Source organism: Neophocaena asiaeorientalis, unplaced genomic scaffold, assembly GCF_003031525.2.
Source record: "Neophocaena asiaeorientalis asiaeorientalis breed wild unplaced genomic scaffold, Neophocaena_asiaeorientalis_V1.1 scaffold82, whole genome shotgun sequence".
NCBI classification, from domain to species: Eukaryota; Metazoa; Chordata; class Mammalia; order Artiodactyla; family Phocoenidae; genus Neophocaena; species Neophocaena asiaeorientalis.
Window position 1 is genome coordinate 6,891,826 of NW_020173068.1, and position 25,482 is coordinate 6,917,307.

A 25,482-nucleotide genomic window follows, 5' to 3' on the forward strand; every position below is an offset into this window, starting at 1 on the left:
TGACAGATGGTAGCTAGACTTATCGTAGTGATCATTTTGTAATGTATAAAAATATCTAATCACTATGTTGTACACCTGGAACTTATGTAATTTTGTAAGTCAACTATACTTCAAATGAAAAGTAAAAACTGAAAATCCCTCCCCCCCAGAAAAGAACTAACAAATACATTTATAACACCCTCCAAAAAATGGGAACTTTGAAAGGAAGGGAGATTCAATTATCAACCCCTGGAGTCTTTTATGTTTAGCTGTTTCTCCAACTGTATGAGAAAAACAAACTAGATTCGCAATTGTTTTTAGCCATGAACCCTTTCTTTGAATGAAATCTCATGAAATGATCCAATATGTAAAATAGAAAACCATGATCATCAAAAGCAGATTTATTGTTATAGTTTAGTTTCAAAAACAAAGTATCATCCAGTGGTTATGAGGAATCTAGGAAAACCTGTCCCAGTAATGCCAACTTTGAGGTAAAGGGCTGACTAGGGCAGCTGAGAAGTGAGATTTTCTGCTTGGTGGGCTTCTTCTCCCTTGCCCGGTCATAGTTTTCAGGGGAGGACAATGTCCCTGGCCCTGTTGGGGGTTCCCATGGCCCTGAGCTCATAGTTTTTTTCTGAAATCTCGACCTATTCCGTTTGAGAGAGTAGAATTCCCTCATCAGATCTTCTACTTCCCACTGCTCTTCCTTCAGCCTCCGGCAACAGTGCAGGGCGGCGGGGTCAATGGGGTGTGCTTCAGTGTTGAAGATGTAACCCCCGGCCCCCAGGATGCACTCCCCGTAGGGGGTTATCACCGCATCGAAGGTGGAGCCATTGTTGTGGATGAAGTTGGTCGGGTCAAACAGCAGGTAGAGGTATTTCACGGTCTCGGCCAGGAAGAAAGACTCCATGCGGTTGTCAAGCTTGTGGTCTCGCAGATCTTTGATCTGCCACGTGGGGGAGGGAAGCAAGTCAGACCAGCATCAAAGTACAGCAGAAAGGGTCAGGGGACCCTGTCAGGCATTCCCGCTCTGCCACTAGGTGACTGCAGGTCTTTGGGCAAATCACTTAACTTTCCAGAACTTTGCCCTTTTCCCAGCCATCATCATCTCTCACCCAGGTTATCACAATTTTCAACTGGGCTTCCTGCTTCCATCCTTACCCTAAAGTATATTTATATCATAAATCTTACCTGTCACTCCTTCACGGAAAACCCTCTGTTGACATCCCATTGCCCACAGACTAAAATCAAAGTCCTTATCGTGGCCTAACAGGTCCTTGGTGATCTGGCTTCTGCTCCCTCCCTGACCTCATCTCTTCCTGCTCTCTCCCTGGTTCTCGCAGGTCCAGCCACATGGCCTTTCTGTTCTGTGAACAAACACATGCCCAGCCCAGTTCTTTTCATTGGTGTCCTTGCAACCTGGAGCACTCCTCCTTCAGACGCCCTCCCACTCTTTCACTTCCTTCAGGTCTCTGCTCAAATGCTACCTCATCAGAATGGTCTTCCCTGGCCCCCCTACATGATACAACTATCTCCTAACCCCTTTATCTTACCCTTTTGTGACTCTAAACATTGATCTAATCATTCCCTTTTTAATGATGTAAAAATGTAGCATCATTTACTTAGCTAATCCTCCCTTGACAGACATTAAGGAGGTTACCAAGTTTTTTGCTCTTGTAAACAACTAGTTAGGAGTCTTTATGAAGAGAAATTCATACTGAGTTTACAGTCAGGGATGAGTAAGTTTACTTGCTACAGATATTTATTTTAGCTTCTCAGAATTAGCAATACATTTTCTTAAACCAAACTAATTCTCAGTAGACATCTATTTTACACCAAAAAAATGTGACTAAAACATGGACTTGATGTGACAAGAATTATTATTCTCTTGCCCTCTTTGCCAAAGGCCAAGGAGTCAGTTGCCTGTTCCCATCATTTGCCTTGGAAGGGCTCCAAAAGACTTCATTTTCATGGAAATAAGTCAAGAGTTCCTAAGGGCCCAACGGGCTCATCCACTTGGGCTTTTCATAAAATACAACATATTAGAAACTAAAACATATCATTGCTTTATATTTCTCCTACACATATAGGTCTTTTCTTTAAAAACGTGTATCTATGTTTTACTTATAGAATATAATCACATTACAACTTTTTGAAAAAGAAGGTTTTTGTTTGTTTTTAATTCCTTACCCTAAAAAAAACCTCTGCAGGCTTTTTGGCAAATAGGCTTCCAGGCTATTTGCTTACACATTTGGTTTTTACATGTCTGTAACCACTGTTTATTTCTGTCTTGCCTGCCTGGGTCCTCTCAGGATGTGACATGGCTCTCATCCTTAACCCTTCCAGTCCATTCTCCACAGAGCAGCCAGAGTGATCTATCTAAAATACAAATCAGAGCATGTCACTGCTCTGCTGTAAATGCTCCCAAGGCTTATCATTCCAAGCAGAACAAAAGCCAAACTCTTCCCCACGACTTATACAAAGCCCTGCACAATCTAGCCCCTGCCTACTTCTGGGGCTGTTATCTCCTCCCACTTTCCTCCTTGTTCACGCCCTCCAGCCACACTGGCCTTCTTTCTGTCTTCCAGATACACATTCTTTGTTTTTTCTACTAAAATGTCAGCTCAGGGGCTTGGTCTTTCTTCATTGCTATAACCCTCAGCCTAGCACAGCGCCTGGCCCGTGAAAGACGCTCAGTAAATATCTGTGAGACCAGTACAGCTGTTCCATTAAGGATCCCTGGGTTTGCAAATAAGGCTATGGGACTCTGTAATTCCCTTCTAGAATCCATTTTACAAGCCTTTTCGCAAAATGTTTCACAATACTCACCCTGGCCAAGTAGCCTATTCTGACAGCTAAAGGATCTATGAAGCAGGGAGAATGCCAAGGGCATGGAGTCAAGATCCCTGGGAACTAATCCTAGCTCCACCTCTACTAGCTCTGTGACCGTTAGCAAGGCTCTCAGCTTCTGCTCCTCAGTCTCCCTATCTATAAAATAAAGGCATTGCTTATATCTCTAAGGTTCCTTCCAGTGCTAATATTCCAGAGGCTCTTTAGCAGCAGGGGGAGACATTTCCCAATTCTTGGGCCCATGGAAACACTTACTGTGGCAAATCCACATTCCACCTTGCTGATTTTTTCGATGGATTCCACAGCATCTCTTCCGAGTTCTAAGAGGGTGGGGTCCCCCGTGGCACGGTAGAGGTACATGGCGCTCTCAATGAGTTCTGCAAAGTTCAAAGTAGACCTTCCTTCACCCAGTGGCTGGGCAGAGAAGGCTTGGGGACTGCCTGGGCCAGTGAGAGATTCCTTCTCTCCACACCATGTCCACAGGGTCCCAACTAGGGGGAACATGGGACAACTCACTCAATACTGAATCTTCAGAGCCAATATACCCAGTATGAAGCTTAGTGGACTTAGTGGACCATGGAATCCCATCCCAAGGGAGAGACAGGCAGCCAGGTTCTGGGATAGGGAAGGTGGCAGAGGCGGCTGCCTATCTCCCAATATCTGTTCCCTCCTTCTTCCTTAGTAACAGAAGAGCTAACTTTATCCAAGTACATGGACGCCTAGACTAACAACTATTCCCAGCAGGCAGGTGTGGGATTAAGGTCCCTGCCACCAAAGAGAGTCATGTAAGGCCAGAGAAATAAATTTCTATATTATCTAAGCTACTACTTTGTATCTGTCACTTACAGCCTAACCTAATCCTAAAACTTAAAAGAGTATGAGCCTGTCATTACAAGGCCCTTTCCAAGATGGGATAGGCCAAAAGATAAAGGTTAAGATACTCAAGAATCAACCTTCAATCTAACAAAGATGCAGCCATCAGTTCTCTGTGCCCAGAACAAGGCAACAGTCTGGCCCTGTTCTACACCACAACTGGAATTTGACGTTCACACATGGGCCCCATCATAAGATGAATATTCGCCAACTAGCCAACAGGAATTGGACCAGATGGGAATATTTATTCCAGAGAAAAGAAAACTTAGCAAAATGTGTTTGTTGCTTTCAGATATCTAGAGAGCTGTTATGGAAAAGATTTGATTTCTAGGGTGGGCCCAGTAGGCAAAAGCTACAGTTCAACAGACTTTCCTACTTCTTCACCTCTTTTTTCTCAGAGAGGAAAGAACACCTCTCCTCTCCCTATACCAACGTCTCCTCCTGATGTTCTACATCCTGTTTCCTCCTAGCCCTTGATCAGTACTTTTCCCCCTTTTGATTTTTTACTGCAAACTCCATTACTTATTTTTGGAGAAAAGATCGCTGCCTATCTCTCCAGTTCTCTCCTACTTCTCTCTCTGTTTACCCCTCAGGCCTCTAGACACTGGCTAATCTAATCACTCATATTCTAAGCAAGGATTGGGGCACATTTACTGGTAGATGAACACACTGTGTATGTTCAAAGACAGAAAAGATGGTGTCCTCATGGGAAGCCTCTCCTTATGCTTCTCACAGCTGGCTGACTCAGTGCCCAGGGCCAAGTATCTTGTTTCTTGTTTTCTCTTCCTCACACATGGGCCTGTGTATGCTAGTAAATGCTTTAATTTCCTGTATATCTAGCCAACTCTCTAGAAGAGGGTGACAGCCCAAGGTTTAGATTTGGACTTAGGTGGAGGTTAAGCCCTTCAGAGGCTTTTAGGCTAGGTTCTGTGCTCCAGCACTGCTGATCGGATACATGCACCAGAGCGTCAGGGACTAGCCAATCTAATCATAGAATAGTAGCTTATCTTCCATTTGCTATTGTTTTGGGATAGGAAGGGTGACTGGTCTAAGACATTTCTGGATTCCTGGCTGTGGTACCTTACTTTCCACTGAGCATTCCTGCAAACAAAACATGTTGCCTCCTTAAGTAGTGAGCCCCCTGTCACTGGTGGTAATCAAACAAAGATGAGATAACCACTTGACAGGGCTATTGCAGGGGGATTTCGATTAGAAGACCTCTCAGGTTCCCTCTAACCTTGAGAATGCACATGTCTAAGTCTTACATTTAGTCCCAATCTCTGTCTTCATTTTATCTATTGGTAACATGGGATCCAATACCATCTGAGTATTTTCTCTTTAAAAAAAAAAAAAATGCCATGAGAATAAATGCATGAGAAATACTAAAAACAGCAGCCTCTAAGGAGTCAAAAGTGACTAATTTGCTGCTTCCAGTTGCTGCTTTACTCCTGCTTCTGGTCCCCCTCCAAGACTCCTACAGCAATCACTTAGGGGACTACAGGGTTAGAGGAGGAAGGAAGTGGAGCCGAGGATGGCAGGATGAGCAGAACCCATTAGAAGGCCCATCCCACAGCTAAAAGGCATTCAGGTAGGAAGAGTCTAAAACAATGGGAATGTAACCTATTTTGGGGGGGAGGGGAGATGACTGTGTGCTGACTCAGCTTCCTTCCTCTGTCCCCCTTTCCCTTCCTCTCCTCACAATGTTTAACTTTCCTTCAGTGAGTCATAAGATCGGAGCTGGAAAGGAACTTAGAAGAGTTCTCAAGCGTGTTGCCCCTTTCTTCTCTACATCTTGACTGCTGACCTGCAAGTGGGGAGGTGGACGAGAAGAGATGATTCACTCCTAAAGTCCATTCCAAAGTTCTAACGTTCCATAGATGCACAATTTATCTGACCTGACCCACTGACTTAACGAAGTGTGCCTCCACATCTGAAATCCCAATGGCAAGAACTCAAAAGGCGTCAGCCTGGCTTTTTCCATCTCACTTGCTTGTCTGGGTTTGAAAGAGCATAAGATGTAATTAGGAGACCTGGGTTCCAGTCCTAGCTCCTATACGTAACAGCCTTGGGCAAGCCATTTCAACCCACCAGGCTTCCGTCTCCTTCTCTGAAAATAAGGGGGATAAATAATTCCTAGAAGGAAAACCATCCAGAGCCACTGGAAGAAGCAGATGGGAAAAAAACGGAGCTGTGAGCACTTGTGAGGCATGGAGCCTCATAGAAATGCGAGGGGTTGGGGTTCTGAGAATCAGAGCCTGTGGGCTGGCAGTAGGCCAGAGATGCTGCTTACCCGGTCGAAGCGGGTAACCCTCTCGCTTCTCCACTGTATATCCCTGAGGAATGTTGTAGAATTCCGGGAGCCCCCCAAACTGCTTCCAGACGGTGTAGTAGTTGAGGAAGGTCCTCATGGCATTGTCAATGTCCCCAATGAGGGTCTGTAGGAGAGAAGTGGTTGTCAGGCAAGCAGCCACCAGGCAGGAAACCCACATACAAAACCCCACACACGGGCTTCCCTGGTGGCGCAGTGGTTGAGAGTCCGCCTGCCGATGCAGGGGACGCGGGTTCGTGCCCCGGTCCGGAAAGATCCCACATGCCACGGAGCAGCTGGGCCCGTGAGCCATGGCCGCTGAGCCTGCGCGTCAGGAACCTGTGCTCCGCAACAGGAGAGGCCACAACAGTGAGAGGCCTGCGTACACCAAATAAAAAAACAAAACAAAAACAAAAACCCCACACACAACCTCAGGGAAAAGAGGAAGCAAAGGCTTTGGGGCCAAAAAGACCTGTGATCAAACCCAGAGTCGGCCATGTACTCAGTGTGCTGCCTCAAACCAGACACTTGACTTCTCTGAGCCTCGTCTCTAACATGCAAAATACAACGTATATTTTACATTGTTGTGAGGGACAGAGGCTGTATACAATGTCCCTGCCTACCAGTACGTGCTCAGTCAATACTGGCTACTAACTGCTTTTAAGTAGGTAAGTCAGCCATCTGATTCAAAATTCTAAGAATAAGAAAAAGATTGATTGTACTTAATCTCACTCACACCCTACCGCGCAGCAAATAACCATTTTGCATTAGTTTGTAAACATAAGCAAAGATGTATGAGTATGTATTATTTCCCCCACGTTAAATACGGCTTATTAAATATACTTTTCTGTAGCTTCCTTTATTCATTTAACAATACATCTCAATTTTTCCATGTAAGTACATAAAGCACTCCCTCCGCCTATTTATACAGTTGCATAGTATTCCATTGCTTGGACCACAATTTAATTAGTTCCCTATTGAGAGCTAGTTGGCTTGGTTCCAATCTTTTGCTATTTGCTACAATAATCAATGCTGCAATAAATAACCCCATACATATGTCACCTCAAACATATGTGAAGCATGTCTGTAAGACACATTTCCAGAGTTGGGATTGCTGAATCTGAGAATATATGCACTTGTAATTTTACCAGGTGCCTCTATGTAGCTATTCATATTAGTGTAACCTCACAGGGAAACAGCTGACCTTCTTGACATCTCCACTGGATGTCTCAAGGATAGAACAAACTTGACAGTTTCCAAACAAAACTATCGGTCCCTTCACTCTCCCGCAAAGCTGCCTCCCTCCTCTCACCTCTCTCCCTTTTCAGTAAATGGCACCACCTTCCACTGATTCCACTCTGGCCAGATACCTGCTGGCCATCCTTGACTACTCCCTCTTCCCCCACTCCCACATCCATTCCATCAGCAACTCCTATCAATTCTCTCTCTCTAAAACATCAAGCGTTTTCTCTTTATCTCCAGAGCCACCACCTGTTCACCTGCATCTTACACTGGGATGACCTCAAAGGCCTCCTCACCGGTCCTACCACTTGTCTTCTCCAGTCCACTCTTCCCAAGGCAGCCAGAGTAACTGTCTTACTCAGTGGCTTTCCACAGGCTCAGCTTAAGGTCAAGACACCTCACCATGGCCCTCAAGGCCCTGAGCAATCTGGCCACTGCTGACTTTCCATTGACCGATCTTTCCCTTCCCTGGACTGTGGCCATGCTGCTTTTGTCTCTGATAAACACCCAACTCTTTCCTGCCTCGGGACCTTCACACATCATGTTTCCTCTGCCTGGAACATCATCCCCCACCCCAGTTCTTCACATATCAGCTTAAGCATCACCATTTCTGAGAGGCCTTCTTATCTAAAGTAAGTCCCCATCCAATATTTTCTCTTTTAGCCTCTAATTTGTTTCCTTCATTGCAACTTATTATTTTATGAATTTGTCTAAGTTTTTCTTTGTGTCTCATCCTCTATAAACTTCACGAGGACAGGGCCTGGAATACAGCAGGCACTCAAATATTTGTTGAGTAAATGAACAAATTTAATGTCTATAAGCCTCCTTTCTTCATCTATGAAACATCGTTTACCTCGGTGTGTTGTGATTATTCTGTGTAAAATGCCCAGCACATAAATCATTCTTTCATAAATATTTATCACCTCTATGTGCCAGACAGACTGTCAGCTAAATGTTAGCTATTAGTGTTATTATAACCTCATAGAGAAATAACCCCAGGACCCATTCTTAAAGCAGGAAAAGTGCCACACACAAAGCACACAAATCCTATACAAAGACGGCAAAGTGTGGTATATACATACAAAGGAATATAATTCAACCTTAAAAAAGAAGGAAATTCTGACACATGCTATAAGCATGAAACTTGAGGGACATTATGCTAAATGAAATAAGCCATTATGCTAAATGAAATAAGCCAGCCACAAGAAAACAAATACTGTATGATTCCACTGATATGAGATACCTGGAGTAGTCAAAATCATAAAGACACAAAACATAATGGTGGCATGACCCAGCAATCCCACTGCTGGGCACATACCCTGAGAAAACCATAATGCAAAATGAGTCATGTACCACAATGTTCACTGCAGCACTATTTACAATAGCCAGGACATGGAAGCAACCTAAGTGTCCATCCACAGACGAATGGATAAAGAAGATGTGGCACATATATACAATGGAATATTACTCAGCCATAAAAAGAAACGAAATTGAGTTATGTGTAGTGAGGTGGATGGACCTAGAGACTGTCATACAGAGCGAGAAAGAGAAAGAGAAAAACAAATACCATATGCTAACACATATATGTGGAATCTAAAGAAAAGGTTCTGAAGAACCCAGGGGCAGGTCAGGAATAAAGACGCAGACGTAGAGAATGGACCTGAGGATACGGGGAGGGGGAAGGGTAAGCTGGGACGAAGTGAGAGAGTGGCATGGACATACATACACTACCAAACGTAAAATAGATAGCTAGTGGGAAGCAGCCGCATAGCACAGGGAGATCAGCTCAGTGGTTTGTGACCACCTAGAGGGGTGGGATAGGGAGGGTGGGAGGCAGACGCAAGAGGGAGGGGATATGGGGATATATGTATATGTATAACTGATTCACTTTGTTATAAAGCAGAAACTAACACACCATTGTAAAGCAATTATACTCCAATAAAGATGTTAAACAAAATAATAATGATGGTTGTCAGGGGCTAGGAGAGGACAGAATGGGGAGTTATTGTTTCAAAGGTATAGAATTTCAGTCTTACAAGGTGAAGAGAGTTATGGGGATGGATTGTGGCGATGGCTGCACAACATGAACATAAATACCACTGAACTGTACACTCAAAATGGTTAACACGGTAAATTTTATGTTATGTGTATTTTACCACAATTAAAAAAAAGAAAAAAATACAATCATTTATTTTTTCTTCCATTACTGGGCATTTGGACCATTTCTAAGTTTTTCTTTGTCATGAACTTTGCTGCTGGGAATATCCATGTACAGGTTGCATCTTTCCCTGGTCAATTATTTTCTTGAGGAACATGCATAGAAATAGAATCATGCAAAGTCAAAAGGGTGTGATTAGTTGTATGGCTGGGTAGTACAAGCAGGTTTTCCAAGAGGAATGTAGTCACAAATAGTTTTAAGGAAATAGATTTCCTGACCCTTAATTTCCCTAAAATGGATCTGCCTGAAAAGATGCTTACAACACAAAGGCAGGCTACCCATTCTATCTCTTCCACAACTGTCCTACCATCTTATAAAAGCAAGGTGTACCCACCAACAATCTCCAGCCTTACTGCGGAACATTGTCCTTGGATATAAAAATGTCCTGAGCACTGAACTAGGTTAAATTTAAAATATTAGTGTAGGTGTTGAGAAAAATGAATGGCTCTAACCACTGGGTAACAAATCCTTCTGCAAATCAGATGGCTTTCAATTCTTTGCCTTCAAAAAACTGAAAGAGGAACTGGTCAAGTTGTCAGCAGAGACATCATTAAAAATAATTTTTGATGACAGATCATTTGTGATTTTTTTTAACCATATAAAGAGTGAACCATAAAATACTGCCACATTTGCAGGTCAAAAATGGTTGATGCTGGCAATTTTATATGGTTCAATCTATTAACTCAATGATTTCAAAGAACTGAATGATATTATAATATCAAACTCCTTCCATCTCCATCTACTTATTTATGTGCATAGGCTCCGCGGCACTTACATCTAACAAAATGAAAAGCAGGAATAAAACTGATGCTTAACAGTGCTCTGTTTTAGCAATATGTATTATTCATGCACAAATACATGAACTACTTAAAAACTTTAAAAAGCCCCAAAAATCTCATTAAGAAATGCACTTCCAATAAATTACTTTCAGGTTTATAATCATCCAAAATTGTAAGCTATAAATGTTGTTTTAATCAGTTACATACTAATGATAACTAAATCCAGAAGAAAACAAATTTAATACTCAGAGCTTATGATCACAGGAAATTTAAAAACATTTTAAATTTCTATGTATGAACAAATTTTGTCACAGAGACATATGATAGGGTGAACAATAAAATGCTTTCAGCATAAAATATAATAATTAGGATAAAATCCTGTTGGAGTGGTAGAATGGAAATATGAGTTGGAGGAGAAAAAGGAATGGTATGCAACTATTTAAACTCATAAGATTAAAAACATGCATGGGGCTCTATAATTTTTCAAAATTCTTTTAGGGGACACTCAGCTAAATTTGAAGATCTTAGAAGAGTTGAACCAATATTTAATGTTATCAACAAGTTCTCTCTGAGCTTCTTTCCCCATCTATAAAATGAGAGGGTTGGCTAAAAGTATATAATGGGGAACAAGTTAAATAAATGACAATATATCTATTCAATGGAATATATGCAACTGTTTAAAAAAGTAAAATTGATCTTTATGTATCAATAAAGAATGATCTCCAAGATACATTCAGTGAAAAAGAATAAAAATATTCCTATTTATGTAAAGAAAAAAGGGTGCTATAAATATGCATATATCTATGTATATGGATTTCTGGAAAGAGGTACAGAAAACTGACAACAAGGGCTGGATTGGGGAGAGAATCTGAGTGTGGGGGCTTGAGACTTATCATTGTATTCCTTGTTGTGCTTTAAAAATTTACCACCAGGCTTCCCTGGTGGCGCAGTGGTTGAGAGTCCGCCTGCCGATGCAGGGGACCTGGGTTCGTGCCCCAGTCCAGGAGGATCCCACATGCCGCAGAGCGGCTGGGCCTGTGAGCCATGGCCGATCTACATGTTACTACCTTTTCTTAATTTCTTAAGATTAAAAAGAAGTTGTTTATAAAAATATTAAAAATATTTTGGGACACATAGGGGCTGGATTAGATGGGCTCTAAGATCCCTTCCAGCTGCAACTCTATCAGACCATGTAATGGACACACATAATGATGGCAGACAGAGCGGTCCCAGCTGCTGTCACACCCTTTCCTAGGCCCGCTGTCAAGAATGAGGATACGTGACAGAAATGTCCAGTGGAGAAATGGTCATTGCCAATGGCTATTACCACCCTGTCTACTTTAAGAGGTACAACATTCCACAGCAAGCTGGAAGTTCAGTTCCTGACACCTTAAAGCTCCCCTTGGAAAATTCAGTTTGGCAGAACTTTAAATCTGTCTCACTCTAAGCCCCTCTCCCATCCCCAATCCACCCCTCCAAAAAAAAAGTGCTCAAGCACTTTTTTGACTCATACATTAGAATGAGCTTGCTTTGCCGGTTCCATAGAAAAAGGACCACCCTCTCTGATCGTTCCTACCTGAAGACCAGGCCAGTAGGCCTCCAGAGACTGGAAGACTGGCATGGACACAGTCCCCTTGTACATCTGCACCCACAGGTACCAGTCATCGAAGCGGGTGTAATTCCGAATGGCTTTGTTATATTCTGCAGAGGAGATAAGATGATGGACACATCAGTGATGAGGGACACAAAAAGCAGGCTTTGGCAACAGAAGGATGGACTTAAACATTTGCAAGACCCTAGGGTGGCCCAGCCTCAAAGCAGACTAGGACGCAAGGAGGCACAGAGGAAGAAGCATGGGTTCTGGAAGCAAACTTCCAGGCTCAAATTCCAGCTCCAGCTTTACCACTTGTTAGCTGTGACCTCGGGCAAGTTTTTCCCTCTTAAGCCTCAGTCTTATTATCTGTAAAGTGAGGAGAGTAATATTATATACCTCATGGGACTGTGCAGTCATTTATTCACTCAACAATATTCACTGAGTGCCTAACAGGTGCCAGGCACCTGGGGGGTGGCAAATAAGACAAAGTCCAGCCCTCAGGGAGCTGGCATTCTAGTGGGAACTTGAACTTATAACTCCCCCTAGACTGTAAATCTATGAGAGCTAGGACTTTGTTTTGTTGATTGCAGAATCCCCAACATGAAGATAGTACATAATAAATATGCACAATAAGCATTATCTGAATGAACAAAGTACCAAAAACATGCAAATAAATAAGACAATCTCAAACAGTGCTGTACGGATGAAATGAAATAGTTCATGTTCAGTGCTTGGCACAAAACTTAACACATCAATGGTACTCAGTAAATATTTGCTGAATAAATGAATGGTAGCTATAATTATTATTAGGTGCCCAACAATTCCTCAATATCATTACTACTAGTGTCTAAGGGCCTGAAGGGTAAACTGCTTTTATTCAACAGGCATTAATCTACAGCTACCTCCTGCAAAGCACTGTGGGGAGTACAGATGAATAAGGCCTGGATGCTGCACTCAGTTAGAAGAGGTATAACTGTGATGATAGCTGACTGCAAAAATGATGCCGGGCTTCCCTGGTGGCGCAGTGGCAAGAATCCGCCTGCCAATGCAGGGGACACAGGTTCGAGCTCTGATCTGGGAAGATCCCACATGCCGCGGAGCAACTAAGCTCATGCACCACAACTACTGAGCCCACGTGCCACAACTACTGAAGCACGCGTGCTAGAGCCCGTGCTCCGCAACAAGAGAAGCCACTGCAATGAGAAGCCCGTGCACTGCAACGAACAGTAGCCCCGGCTCGTCACAACTAGAGAAAGCCCGCGCGCAGCAACGAAAACCCAACGTGGCCAAAATAAATAAATAAATTTATATATTAGAAAAAAAAAAAAGATTCTGAAGGCCCTAAATTCTGAGGAAGAATCAAGTTATTTTCTGGGCAAAGTGACATTTAAGCTGGGCCTTAACGGGTGGACAGAATTTGGACACATAAAGGCAGGAAAAAAGGTATTTTAGGCAAAGGAAACACCATGTGCAATGGCCAGGAAAAAAAAAAATCCAGGGCTGCATATAGAGAAGCCAGCATGGTTCAGTTGGCTCTTGCAGGAAGGCATGAAAAGGTGTAGTGGGCCTCAAGTAGGCAGTGTAAGTCCATGGTGGTTTTGAATGCAGAGCTGATTCTGTAGGCACTTGGGAGCAACTGAAAGTTTATAAATAAACTACATGTCAATAGGGAAAACCATGGGGAAAAGCCCCCTTACCCTGCCCTTTTTACCTAGGAACATGGCCATGAGCTTCTTATCCTGAAGCAGGATGGCTCCTTTTACCAGGTACTCAAAGTAGGAGTCCACGCCAGCCCCAATGCCCGCGTCCTGGGCCACCCACTTGCCAGTGAGCACATCGATGTGGTTGCCGACCTAGGAGAGAGACATTTGGTGTCAAAGGAGGGCCCAAGACCAAACAAGGATGTCCCCACACCCCTGACTGTCCCGTGAGATACAAGGCAGGCACCCCAGTGCTTCTTGGGAGACATGCAGGCTATCGGGGTACAGGGTTGGGGGGCAAGGCTGGATCATGGCCAGCTCTCTTGCATATATGTACAGTGGAGACACATCTCATGCACATTTAGGAGGACTTAATTATACACACTGGTCAAAAACTGAAAAAAGAACAATGACTTGGAGTGTTCATGCCCTGTCTAGAGTGAGCGTGAGCTGGGAGATGAGAACGTGCTGTTCCCACAATCTGTCTCAGACTTCTCAGCCTGAGAATCTGCATGCGATTCCAGTGTCTAAAGACATAAGATATACTTTCCATATTTCCATAAATCAACTTGGGAAGGACATCCAAGAAACTGATAGAGTAGTTGCTTGTAAGGAGAGGAACTGGGTGGCTGGAGGACGCGTCACAGATGTCACTGCGTACTTTTTTGTATCCTTTGACTTGTGAACCATTTAAAAATAAATTTTAAAGATTTAAATGAAGAGATATGTTGTCCATATAACTTAGACCCCGATGGAAGCTGATAACTTCACTTGGTACTCATTCAAAGAAACAGCTAATTGTCCTGTGTTAGTTTGGGCAGAGCCCCAGCAAGGAAGCCAGGAAGTAGTTGATTTGGACGGTGAGTCCCTGGAAACTCGAAGAGGAGGGGAAAAGTGAGGCAGGGCAGGGAGGCAGCCCTAAAGGGTGTGCTGTCAGGCAAGTTACCACCATGGGAAATGGAGCTCCATCCCACCGGGCAGCTCTGGGAGTCAGTGTAGAGCACGAGCCTCAGCATGGTCCCACCCAAGGGCCGGGGAACAAGGGTGATTGTCCATAAACTCCCATCAGTATCAGCCACTGATTGAGAACTGCTCTGGGGTAGCATTTAAGACCTGGCGTTTCCAGCCAAGTGCAAGCAGAGCAGGATCCAGGCACCAGAAAAGGCCCGTAGCCAAAGAGACATGGGTGACGGCAACTGGAAGACAGGCCAGTGTGCACGGAAATGATAAAGGGCTGAGAGGATGTGGGCAGGGTGGTCATGGAGTCACTATGGCTCCCGAGCTGGAGAAAAAACTGCCTGTGTTGGACACTAAGGGAGTTACTCTAGGTCTCCAGAGTGGCACCTTCTTAAGGGACTGTCAAGGAGTCCTCACACAAGTTTCACTTTTCAAGCTGACTTAGAACCAGACTTTGCATAAAACGTGCCTCCACCTGAATCACTTTTGGACAACACAGTCTTCATAAGTCATAATGACTCAGCAAGGAGGTATTAATCCATCAGTATTATTGCTGAAGTAACTGTGGATCAGAAAGGTTGAGTGACTTGCCCAGGGTCACAGTTTCAACATAGTAAGGCTGGGGCTCAGTCTCAGTTCTGACTAAATCTAGTGTTATTTCCTGGACAGCTTTGGCTCAATTACTGTTAGTTTCACTGGATCATCTAGTTTAGGAGCCGAAACCGACCTTAAATTTCCATATGTGAGTAGGTTTGTAGGGGAAGAAAAGCTCTGGGGTCAAATAAGTTTGTGAAACGTTGAGTTAAGCAAAGTTAAATAGGTGAATTTATCATAGGATTTCATAACCTTTAACCTGCTCGTGTTCATTATGACTCTCCAAAAAAAAGATACTATTTATAGTGTTGCCCAAATTTAATTGACCAGTAATCATTTCCTCATGGAACAGCCATTCAACATCTCTCAAATCTTTTGGTTCTAAGAAACACAGTTTTACAAACAAAAATATGTAAAAATGAGGGCCAGACAGGCTGACGATCTAAGGTCACCGAGTGAGTCAGGGGCATGAAGCATATGACCCACTCCCTAGATCAGAGAAGCTCAAGGAGCCAGAGCTTATCACGGCCCCTTTTCCTGCCAGAGGATGTGCTCTCATGCTCTCCTCCCCTCTGTGCCAAAGCATGAACTGGAGGCTTGGTCTACTTTTGGTGTTGTGAGCCTAAGCCTTGGATCACTCCTGAGATCACCCTTAGTTTCCTTCAGCTGGACCGCAACTTGTTGCTCAGAGCCCTGAGCCTCATAAGCAGGGGCCAAGGTGGCCAACTTGAGCTAGACAGGAAGAGTGGCAGCGGACCTACCAGCCCAATATCTGACCGGCTCTCCCAGAGGCGCATCAGGGCCACTCTGGCCACGTCTTCGAACACAGGGTCACCGGTGAGGCTGCTCAGGGTGGCAAATTCCACGATGAAGGTCCCAATCCCTGCTGTGCAGGTGACAGGAGTCTCTCCTGGGTTCACGCCATGAAGCAGGTTCACCGTTCCATACGGCATGCCAGTGGGGGTCTGAAAGGCTGAACAATCGCAAAATTAAGACCCCAGATAGGAGCGGGGAGGTGGGCATGGGTGGACACAGGACCAAAGCCTGAGGCCTTGGCCAGCACTTCCCTTTTGTCTCCTGGGTGATCTGCTAGAGACTGAGCCAGAGAAGGATAAATGTCACAACTGGAGGGCCCTCAGTGGCCACCTAACCCAGATGCTGTCAAACACTGCTCCTCATGCCTTGGGCTCTTGCCTGTGGTGAGCAGGGAAGCAGCAGGCTGTGCTCTGGGGTATCACACTCCACACATGCTCACTTTAGCTAGAGCAGCTCTACTTTTACTTATTTTATATTATGCCTCAGAGGCCAGGCAAGTAACTTAGTGTGAAGCAGGCAGGGCTTAAGCCACAGGCAGTGGGGGAGCTGGTTGCACAATGAAAAAGCCATTCATCTACTTCTTAAAACACCATTCTGACCAAATGAAACACATCTGAAGGCTGTAAACAGTCCCAGAGCAGCCAGTTTAAGATCCCTGCTCTAAATAAAGAGTTTCAGGGGCTACGTTATTTTCTTTAAAAAGGATATAAACCACAAAACTGCCAATGTGGTCCAACCCTCAATTCACAGGTAGGAAAGGTCAGGCTTGTAAAGAAGTGACTCAGAGATCACAGAGAGAGCCAAACGGAGCTGGGATGGGAATGACTATCACGTGCCCACTCCTCCCCTTCCCCCCGCAATGGGCCCAGTGCCCTGTCCACCTCACCCCAGTGCCTTCCAATTCAAGGCAAGGAACTAAGACAGCAAGTCAGAGGCAGAGATTTCCTCTCCAGGCTGAAAGGTCAAACAACCCCAAAGCAGCCTGTGCGTCACCAAACTGTGAAAAAAGCTGTCAAAACTTCCAAGAACCACAAGGTCCAGCAACTTTACTGTAAGAAGAGAAACTTGCTATCTGGCAGACATGAGTGGTAAGCAAGGAGGATTCAAGTCACAAGCAAGAAGGGCCCAAAGGGATAGTTCAGAGAAGTCAGGCAGTATTAAAAAGGGGGTGGGGAGGTGACAAAATCCTGTTTCTCAGCATGAATGCACTTTTCAATATGTATATTTCTCAATACAAAAAAAAGAAGGGAGCAACCAGACAGTTTCCCTCCAGGGATGAGTCACACAGGACATGACGTTTGTAAGGAGACATTCAGGCCGTGAGTGAGACCTGAACCCAGTTCGCTCACTCTCCTCAGCTCTTCCCCAAGGATGAGAGGCAAGTCCTGGGTGAAGGGGAGAAGTGAGACGGCCAAGAGGTTGGTGGAAAGCAGTGTAACGTGTTTGGGTGTGAACAGCTCTCAGAGCCTCCACCACGCCCTGAAGAGAACACAGCGTCCCGCTGATGCTGCCGAGCCCAGCTACTGCCCCTCTGGACAAACACTGCAGCTTGGCCTGCAGCCCTGGACATGGCTCAGCTACAAAACAAGTCCCTCTCATGTCTCAGTGGTGTTTGAGGTTCTCCAAGAACTTTCTCCTCTCTGACCTCATTTTACGTCTCCCCAGAGGGAGGCAGGAATTATGACTCCCATTTGATAGATGGGGAAATTGAACCAAGGAGAGGAAGAGCGGCTTGGTCAAGCTATTGGTTGTCAGAGCCGAGTCTAGAACCAGAGGTTCCGAACGCTCAGACCAAGGCTCTTCTCTGGAACCCTTTCATTCCAGTGGCGTGTGGGCCTGGGAGGGGGCAAAAGCACTCACTCAAATAAGGGCAAGAGCCTTCCAGCCACCAGGCTGGCCTTCAGCGCTCCTCGCAAACATTAATGAGGTCAGCTCATCCATCCTAGCCTAGCCGTCAAAATGCCAAGGACTCTCCTGTTTTCCATGGTGGGCGCCAAGAGGTAGAAATACCAAGTGTTTGGGTGAGCAACACGAGCAAATAATTCTGCACAGCCACTCTCTTCTCCAGCAAGAGCAGCAGGACCTACTGGACTTCATCTCTGCCCCATCTCCATGTGGGTCTTACCTGGGAGGAGTTTCCGGGCTGCCTCCTCAGCCATCCTCAGGAGAGGTCCCGAGCAGGGCCATCCAGCCTCCACTTCTACCCCAGCCCTCTTTGATAGCAGGTGAGCAGACAGAAGTCCTCCTACTACTACAGATGGTACAAAAAGCAAGTGTCAGAATCCTAAGGACCAGTCTTTCCCTTGTACAAATTAAACTTAATGCTCTGTTCAGTGGCTCACTGGGAAGGGGCTGGAGCCATGTAGCAAAAGAAGAGTCCTTAACCCCCCACACTGGTACAGTGTTAAGTTCATGAAGTTTTTTTTTCTCTTGGTGGGTCACAAAAATAATGGTTATCGGGCTTCCCTGGTGGCGCAGTGGTTGAGAGTCAGCCTGCTGATGCAGGGGACATGGGTTCGTGCCCCGGTCCGGGAAGATCCCACATGCCGTGCAGCATCTGGGCCCATGAGCCATGGCCGCTGAGCCAGCACGTCTGGAGCCTGTGCTCCGCAACGGGAGAGGCCACAACAGTGAGAGGCCCGCGTACCACAAAAAAAAAAAAAAAAAAAAAAAAAAGGTTATCATTTTTTTGCAGTCCCTACTGTATACCAAGCACTAGGTACTACTGTGCCCTCTTCAGACGGAGATACTGTGGTTCAGAGAGGTAAACTGACTTGCCCAGGGTCATCCATCTAGTAGGTGGTAGGGCCAGGTCTGTCTGACTCCCAAGTCCATGCTCATTGCACTTGGTCACTGTCTCCCCATCACCCCAACACCAAGGTAGGATACTTATTACCTTCATTTTATTCATTTATCTATTTCAATTTATTACATAATATTTAGGACTTATAAAAAGACACAAAGATTATCTGGAAATATGGCTAAACAGATATCCTGAATGGCCCTCCCACTGAAAAAACTGGTGACCTTGAGCTTCAGTTTTCCCCTCCTCCTGGCAGACCAGGAATAAGAGACAAAGGCAGGACCTACCCAGAGTGGGAAGTCTGATAGAAGATCCCTCCATGAAGTTGGGATCTGAAAGAATTATATACCCTTTGTAAAGATGAATTAAAAATAAACCCTACACACCTCCCCTAGCATACAGTAAGGAAAACTGTATACCTCAAATCTCAATGCCAAGTAAAGTGAAGAAAAAAAATCTCTCCTAAGAATTAATAACCACAACTGGTACTCACTAAGTTTTACAGACTGAATTCACACTAACTGTGTTGTCTAGAAAACCTCAAATCTTTAGCCTAAGGTGGTTTTAGCAGATAATGCCTCCAGCCACATGGCAAGAGTAAACAAAAAATATATCTGGAAAAACCCACATTCAACCCGGGCCTCAAAGAATCCCACAGGTAAAACCTAGGCAATAAGTGTTCATTAAAAAATAAATAGGGACATTTAGAGAAGAGCTAACGCCTATCCTTCTCAAACTCTTCCAAAATATAGCAGAGGGAGGAACACTCTCCAACTCATTCTACAAGGCCACCATCACCCTGATACCAAAACCAGACAAAGATGTCACAAAGAATGAAAACTACAGGCCAATATCACTGATGAACATAGATAAAAAATCCTCAACAAAATACTAGCAAACAGAATATAACAGTACATTAAAACGATCATACACCATGATCAAGTGGGGTTTATTCCAGGAATGCAACGATTCTTCAATATATGCAAATCAATCAACGTGATACACCAGGACTTCCCCGGTAGCTCAGTGGTTAAGAACCCGTCTACCAATGCAGGGGATACGGGTTCGAACCCTGGTACAGGAAGATCCCACATGCTGCGGAGCAGCTAAGCCTGCGAGTCACAATTACTGAAGCCCATGTGCACAGAGCCCATGCTCTGCAACAAAGAGAAGCCACTGCAATGAGAAGCCCATGCACTGCAACGAAGAGTAGTCCCCACTCGCCACGACTAGAAAAAGCCCACCCGCAACAACGAAGACCCAACGCAGCCAAAAATAATAGTTAGTTAATTAATTTAAAAAAAAAGAATCACTGGGTCAAAATTCATTGAAATGTGTAGATCTGTGCATTTCAGTATATGTAAATTTACCTCAATAAAATGAATGATTCATTAAAAAAAAAAAAAAAAGATTCATTGGGAACCTGCTAAAAATACTGACTGTAGGACCCAACCCAGAGATCCCAATTCATTAGATTTAGAGTGGAGTCTACACAGCTGAACTTTTTAGAATGTCCCAAATGCTTCTGATGGGCAGCCACGTTTGGAAACTAATACCCTAGCCTTGCACTATGTAATACAGTAATTAGTAACCACATGTCGCTATTTAAATTTAAATCCATTAAAATTAAATGAAATTTAAAATTCAGTTCTTCAGTTGCAGTAGCCACCTTTCAAATGTTCAATAGCCACATGTAGCTAGTGGCTACTGGACTGGACAACACAGATATAAAACATTTCCATCAACAATGCAGAAAGTTCTAACAAACTTTCAATAGGCAATAAGCTACAAGAAGGCAAGGATTACATCTTTCTTGCTCTTGGCTGAAAGCCTGGTACCAAATATATGTTAAATATGTGAGTAATCCTGGCATATTTCTTTTCAGTCTTTTCTCTGTCCCCTGCTCACTTTCATGTCTGAAACTGATGAGGGATCCCGAGACCTCCCTACCCAACCCTACAGGAGGGAAGACTCTGTCAATCTGGCTTGAGCCAAGTGCCCTGGCAAGGCTGGCGCTTAAGATCCTGTTTATCACCTCTTGGTTTACACAGAAGCCAAAATTCCACATTCTCCTTTCTTCCAAGGGCCCTAGAAGGCAGCCCTCACCTCGGATGTTGGTTTCAAACACAGAGGCGTTCACATCAATATCAAAGTCCACGTTGTCCTGGAGCACTTCAACCACTCTTTGGAATTCTGAGACATTCCCCAAAATCTGAAGGAAAGAGAGACCTGACAGTGAGGCTCTCAGGCTTGTGGGCACTGAAGATGCTAGATTCAGAGTCTAGGATCCTATGCTGGTGTGAATCCCACTTATTCAACTTCAGACCTACAGTTTCTGTTCTAGGACTGCTGGTAACAGGAGAAAACACTGGGAGCTGGAAATCACACAGACCCAGTATCAAGAGACTGGTAAAGTAAATTCTTTGGTACCAATTTAAGAATTTTTATGTACTCATTTAAATGAAACCAATATAAAGACTGTAGACCACATGAGGAAATCTTTGCTTGACATTTACAGTGGATATTTATTGTTTTTAACCTTGTCACATTCATCCTTATGGAAAATACTGCAGGTTGGTTGGCCCAACATTGATTCTCAATCTTCTTTACCCTTGTAGCTCCCAGCCATAGAGACTAGAAATCCACATATTTGCTTTCGCAGTCTCATTTGCTACTGGGTGATTGTGTTACCCAGTCAATTCTGAGCTTTGTAAAGTCTACTAGGGGCACTTCTCAGAAAGCTCCTGTTTCCCTAATAGAAAGGGACAAGACACAGTTGGCATGGCTTCTACTCTTTTTCGTTCTGCTTTGAAAGCAGACTTGATTTCTGGAGCTGGCAGCCATCTTAGGCCATGAGGTACTAAGCATGAGAATGAAAGTCAGTATACTAATGATGGTAGAATGGCAGGATACAAAAAGCATGGGGTCTCTGATGGCACAGTTGAGCAGCTGATCCAATGCTAGAAATTACCTTCATTCAGATTTTCTTATACTTGAGAAAATTAAACCCTTTTGTTTAAACCATCAGTCAAATGCAATCCCGATGCCTTTTATTCTGATATCAGTGTTCCAATTTTCCCTTGAGGAATCACCCTTCTTCCACAGTCACTCCTGTAATTTGAAGAAGCTGACTCCATCCCTTCAGCTGCAAGAATGGGCACTTCACCTGGACCAGCCAACGTACTATATCCCTTGGCCAACTGATTGATTCAGGGATAGATGTGTAACCCAAGCCAGATCAGTGAGACTCAGTCCACGGAATTAATGGAAAAGGACTAATTCTCTCCACACACAGGTTACTAAATGAGTGGGATGTGAGTCTGGAGTTACCATTGGCTACCCTGCCAGCTTAAGGAGAGCCTGAGAATACACCCAGCAAGGAAAGTAGAAATAAGAGATGGAGAAAGAGATTTCTAATGACGTTATTTAAATGTCTGGAACCAGCTGGGTTTGAGGTCAGTCTTTACCTGGACTTTTTAGTTATCTGACTCAGTAAATTTCCTTCCTGTCTAAATCAGTTTGATCACTTGCAGCTGAAACAATCCTGACTATCTCAGCATTCAAAGCCCTCTATGATTTAGACCTAATCTATCCTTCTAACCATGTCTCTCACTGTTCTTCTGTCGACTTCAGTACCCACTATTCCCTGATTTTCTGCCCTCAGACATGCTGTTCCCTCTACCAGAAATCTCACCCTGTGTCTTCCCATTTCCAAATCCAACCTATCTTCGATTATCTAAATGTCACCTTCTCTAGGAATCCTTTGATTCCTCCAGCTGAAATTAACCTCTTCCTCCTTTAAAAGACTCCAGCAAGTTTATCCCCACAACTCTTAGAGCATCTGTTTCTTTCCACATTAGGAGAATCTTTGCATAGGCAGGAGCCTCACTCATTCCTGCACTCCCCCAGAGGGCTGAGCACAGTGCATGAAGCAATTACTCATAAAATGTTTGTTAAATGATGACATGAATCTTTCTCCACATTGTAGCCAGTGATCTTCTCAAAACAGGAATCTCATTTCCTACCCTCTTCTTGAAAAAATTCCACTGGCTTTCCACTGCCCCCAAATTAAAGATCAAAATGAAAGATGAAAATAAAAAGCCCAGGTGAAGAATTCATTTTTTCACCCACAGTCAAGTTACCAAAAGAAGAAGGATATTGGTCATGCAATGTTGGAGAGGAAAAGGAATAGATGAGACACTTACCAACAAGGTGTCCAGAGCATCAATAAGAGTCAGAGAAAAACTGTAAAAGGACAAAAACCCCAGCTGCTTAGTAAGAAAATCAAACAAACACCAGTTATTAAGGCTGCCCCAGATCAGAGACCCCAAAAACTAATAAGTGAAGCACAGCGATGCCTCTGCCAGTCCCACCTGAAATCACAACAGAGAAGCCATCGTGAAAATCACCGGGAACCTCTGACCCATTTAACGTACCTGGGAGGTGGGCTGATGTATAACATCTTATGCAAATAGCTCGACTGTAGTTAAACACATTGCCTATATTCTCTGGCATTCTTCTCCACCATAGGGAGGCAGTATAAGATTGTAGCTCAGAGCGCAGGCTTTCCACATCTAAGAATTTATCTCGCAGTGCACAGAACTGTAGCCTTGAGAATGCTCATGGCAATATTGTTTTTAGAACAGCAAAAAGCTAGAAATAACCCAAATGTATACCAGTTGAAAAGTGATTAACCAAACTGTAATACATTCAAACAATGCGAAACTATGAGGTGGTCAAAAAGATTGCTATCAAGAGTTCTATGGGCTAAGGGGAAGACATTCAAATTATATAGTTAAATGAAAAAGACAAGGTACAGAATAGGCAGTGTCGTGTGTCGTATTCTAACTGCATTTTTCAAAAAGAAACAATACAGACAGAAAGCAGATTAGCGGTTTTTTGGGCCAGTGGTGGTGGAGGGATTAACTATAAAAGGCCACCAGGGAACTTTCCAGTGTGACAGAAATGTTCTCTATCCTGTGATGGTGGTCACTACACACTTAAAATGGGTGCATTTTATATAAGTTACACCTTTAAAAGGTTATATTAAAAGATACACATATACATACCTATATGATGGTATAAACCAAAAATATTTCTGGAAGGATACACAAGAAGGTTAACAGTGGTTGGAGTTCTAGGGTATGGGAGATATTTATTTTATGATATTTGGACTGCTTGAATTTGCCATTTACTTGTATTACTTTTTTCAACTAAAAAACGAAAACCGGCACAATTTGTGTTGAGCTTAATTTCTCCAGTCCCTAGCATATTCATTTGTAAAACAGAGATAAGAGCAATTAACTCCTAGGGGTGTTAATTAAATGAGATGACACAAGTAAAATACTTAGCACAGTGTTTAATCAAGGTTGGCTTCAGCTAAATGCAATGATTCTTCACTTACTCAGCAAGGAACAAGACAGAGAATTCCATCTCTCACAGATTTTTCTTCCAGTGGAAGTGAGAAAGACAAACTAACACATAAGTGAAAATAACAGTATAAGAGTGAGAAGTGCTACGAAGAAAATAAAAAGGGAGGTTTGTGAGAGTGACCTGTCCGGGTGGGTATTTAGGGGAACTGATGCTAAGGTGACAGTTTGAGCTGAGATCTCAAGAAGCAGTCAGGGATGTGAGGGTAATGGGGGAAGTGGGTTTCAGTTACACTAACAGCAAAGGCTCTGAAATTTCATGTTTAGGAGAGTTACATCCCCTCCTAGGCCTGTTTGCCCACTTATAACATGAAGGGATTGGGTCTTCTGACTTTTTGAAGCCCTTCCACATATCCTAAGCCTCCAGAGATTTGCCCAAGTCCTAACAGCTGGTGTCTGTCACTGCTGTGGCCAGAGCCCGGAGGTCCAGACCACCAGGCTAACCCAGCCTTTTTCCACTATGGGAATCCAACTTTCCAGGAGGCTGGGTGGATCCTGGTGGTGCTGGCCTGAATTAGGGGGAACGCGACCCCACGCTAGTTACGAGGTTTTTCTGGAACCGGTGAGATCATGAAGCCACCAGCTCCAGCATACCCGCCCGCCCAGGACCGGACTGTCAGACCCAGGCCGCCCCCTTGCTCCTCCGCTCGCACTACCTGCCCCAAGTGTCGTGCCCGTCACAGGTGAGAGGTCGCAGCTCGTCGTAGGGAAAGGCATTCTCCAGGTAGCTGTCGTAGGCGTGGTAGAACATGGCCTTGACTCGCGCCCTGGTGCGGGGTACGAGAAATAAGTCAGAGGGCCACCAAACGAAACCAGGCAGAGGAAAGAACAAGAATTAGGGCGGAAAATGGTAATCACCACCTGATTTCTGCGAGGAGCCCAGTGGCGGGGTCCCAGCAGGTCAGGGTGGGGGGTCTGGGATGGAGGAAATGGGGAAGGGACTAGGTCTGGGATTCCCATTCCCCAACTATGGAAGGGCGGGGAGCCTGACCCCCATCACCTGTAGTGGGCGGGGTCGGGCGCGGTGCCATCCGGGCCGGGCGCACCATGGTGCAGGGGTAGCAGCGCACACAGGAGGCCAAACGGGACGAGCAGCCGGAAAGGCATAGAGCACGTGCCCTGTCAGCGCCGCCGCCGCTGCAGCAGCAGCCGCAGCCACTCGCACATCCTGCGACCCTCTGCTGGTTCTTCCGGGAATTAGGAGCACTGCGCCTGCGGGCCGATGAATCATCCATTCACTTCCGGACTACAAGGCCCAGAATACAATGGGCGGTGGAACCCAAGCAAAGAGCATCTTGGAACATGTAGTCTCTGAAGCGGAGATCTACGTGTCTTAAAAG

At 44.5% G+C, this 25,482-nt stretch overlaps 1 protein-coding gene across 1 annotated transcript in view; it reads right to left on the minus strand.

Annotated features, from left to right (window-relative positions):
- Positions 1 to 347: 347 nt before the first annotated feature.
- The window catches only part of EDEM2 (ER degradation enhancing alpha-mannosidase like protein 2), a 44,063-nt gene continuing 18,928 nt past the window's right edge, over positions 348 to 25,482 (minus strand). Inside the window, exons 4-14 of the mRNA XM_024742892.1 lie at positions 25,143 to 25,354; positions 24,799 to 24,909; positions 22,919 to 22,958; positions 20,820 to 20,925; positions 18,036 to 18,161; positions 15,856 to 16,067; positions 13,555 to 13,696; positions 11,826 to 11,950; positions 5,993 to 6,137; positions 3,085 to 3,206; positions 348 to 925 (exon numbers count right to left, since the gene is read on the minus strand). Coding sequence (XP_024598660.1) covers positions 425 to 925; positions 3,085 to 3,206; positions 5,993 to 6,137; positions 11,826 to 11,950; positions 13,555 to 13,696; positions 15,856 to 16,067; positions 18,036 to 18,161; positions 20,820 to 20,925; positions 22,919 to 22,958; positions 24,799 to 24,909; positions 25,143 to 25,249 — 1,737 coding nt within the window. The 5' untranslated portion in view covers positions 25,250 to 25,354 and the 3' untranslated portion in view covers positions 348 to 424. The remainder of the gene's footprint in view (positions 926 to 3,084; positions 3,207 to 5,992; positions 6,138 to 11,825; positions 11,951 to 13,554; positions 13,697 to 15,855; positions 16,068 to 18,035; positions 18,162 to 20,819; positions 20,926 to 22,918; positions 22,959 to 24,798; positions 24,910 to 25,142; positions 25,355 to 25,482) is intronic.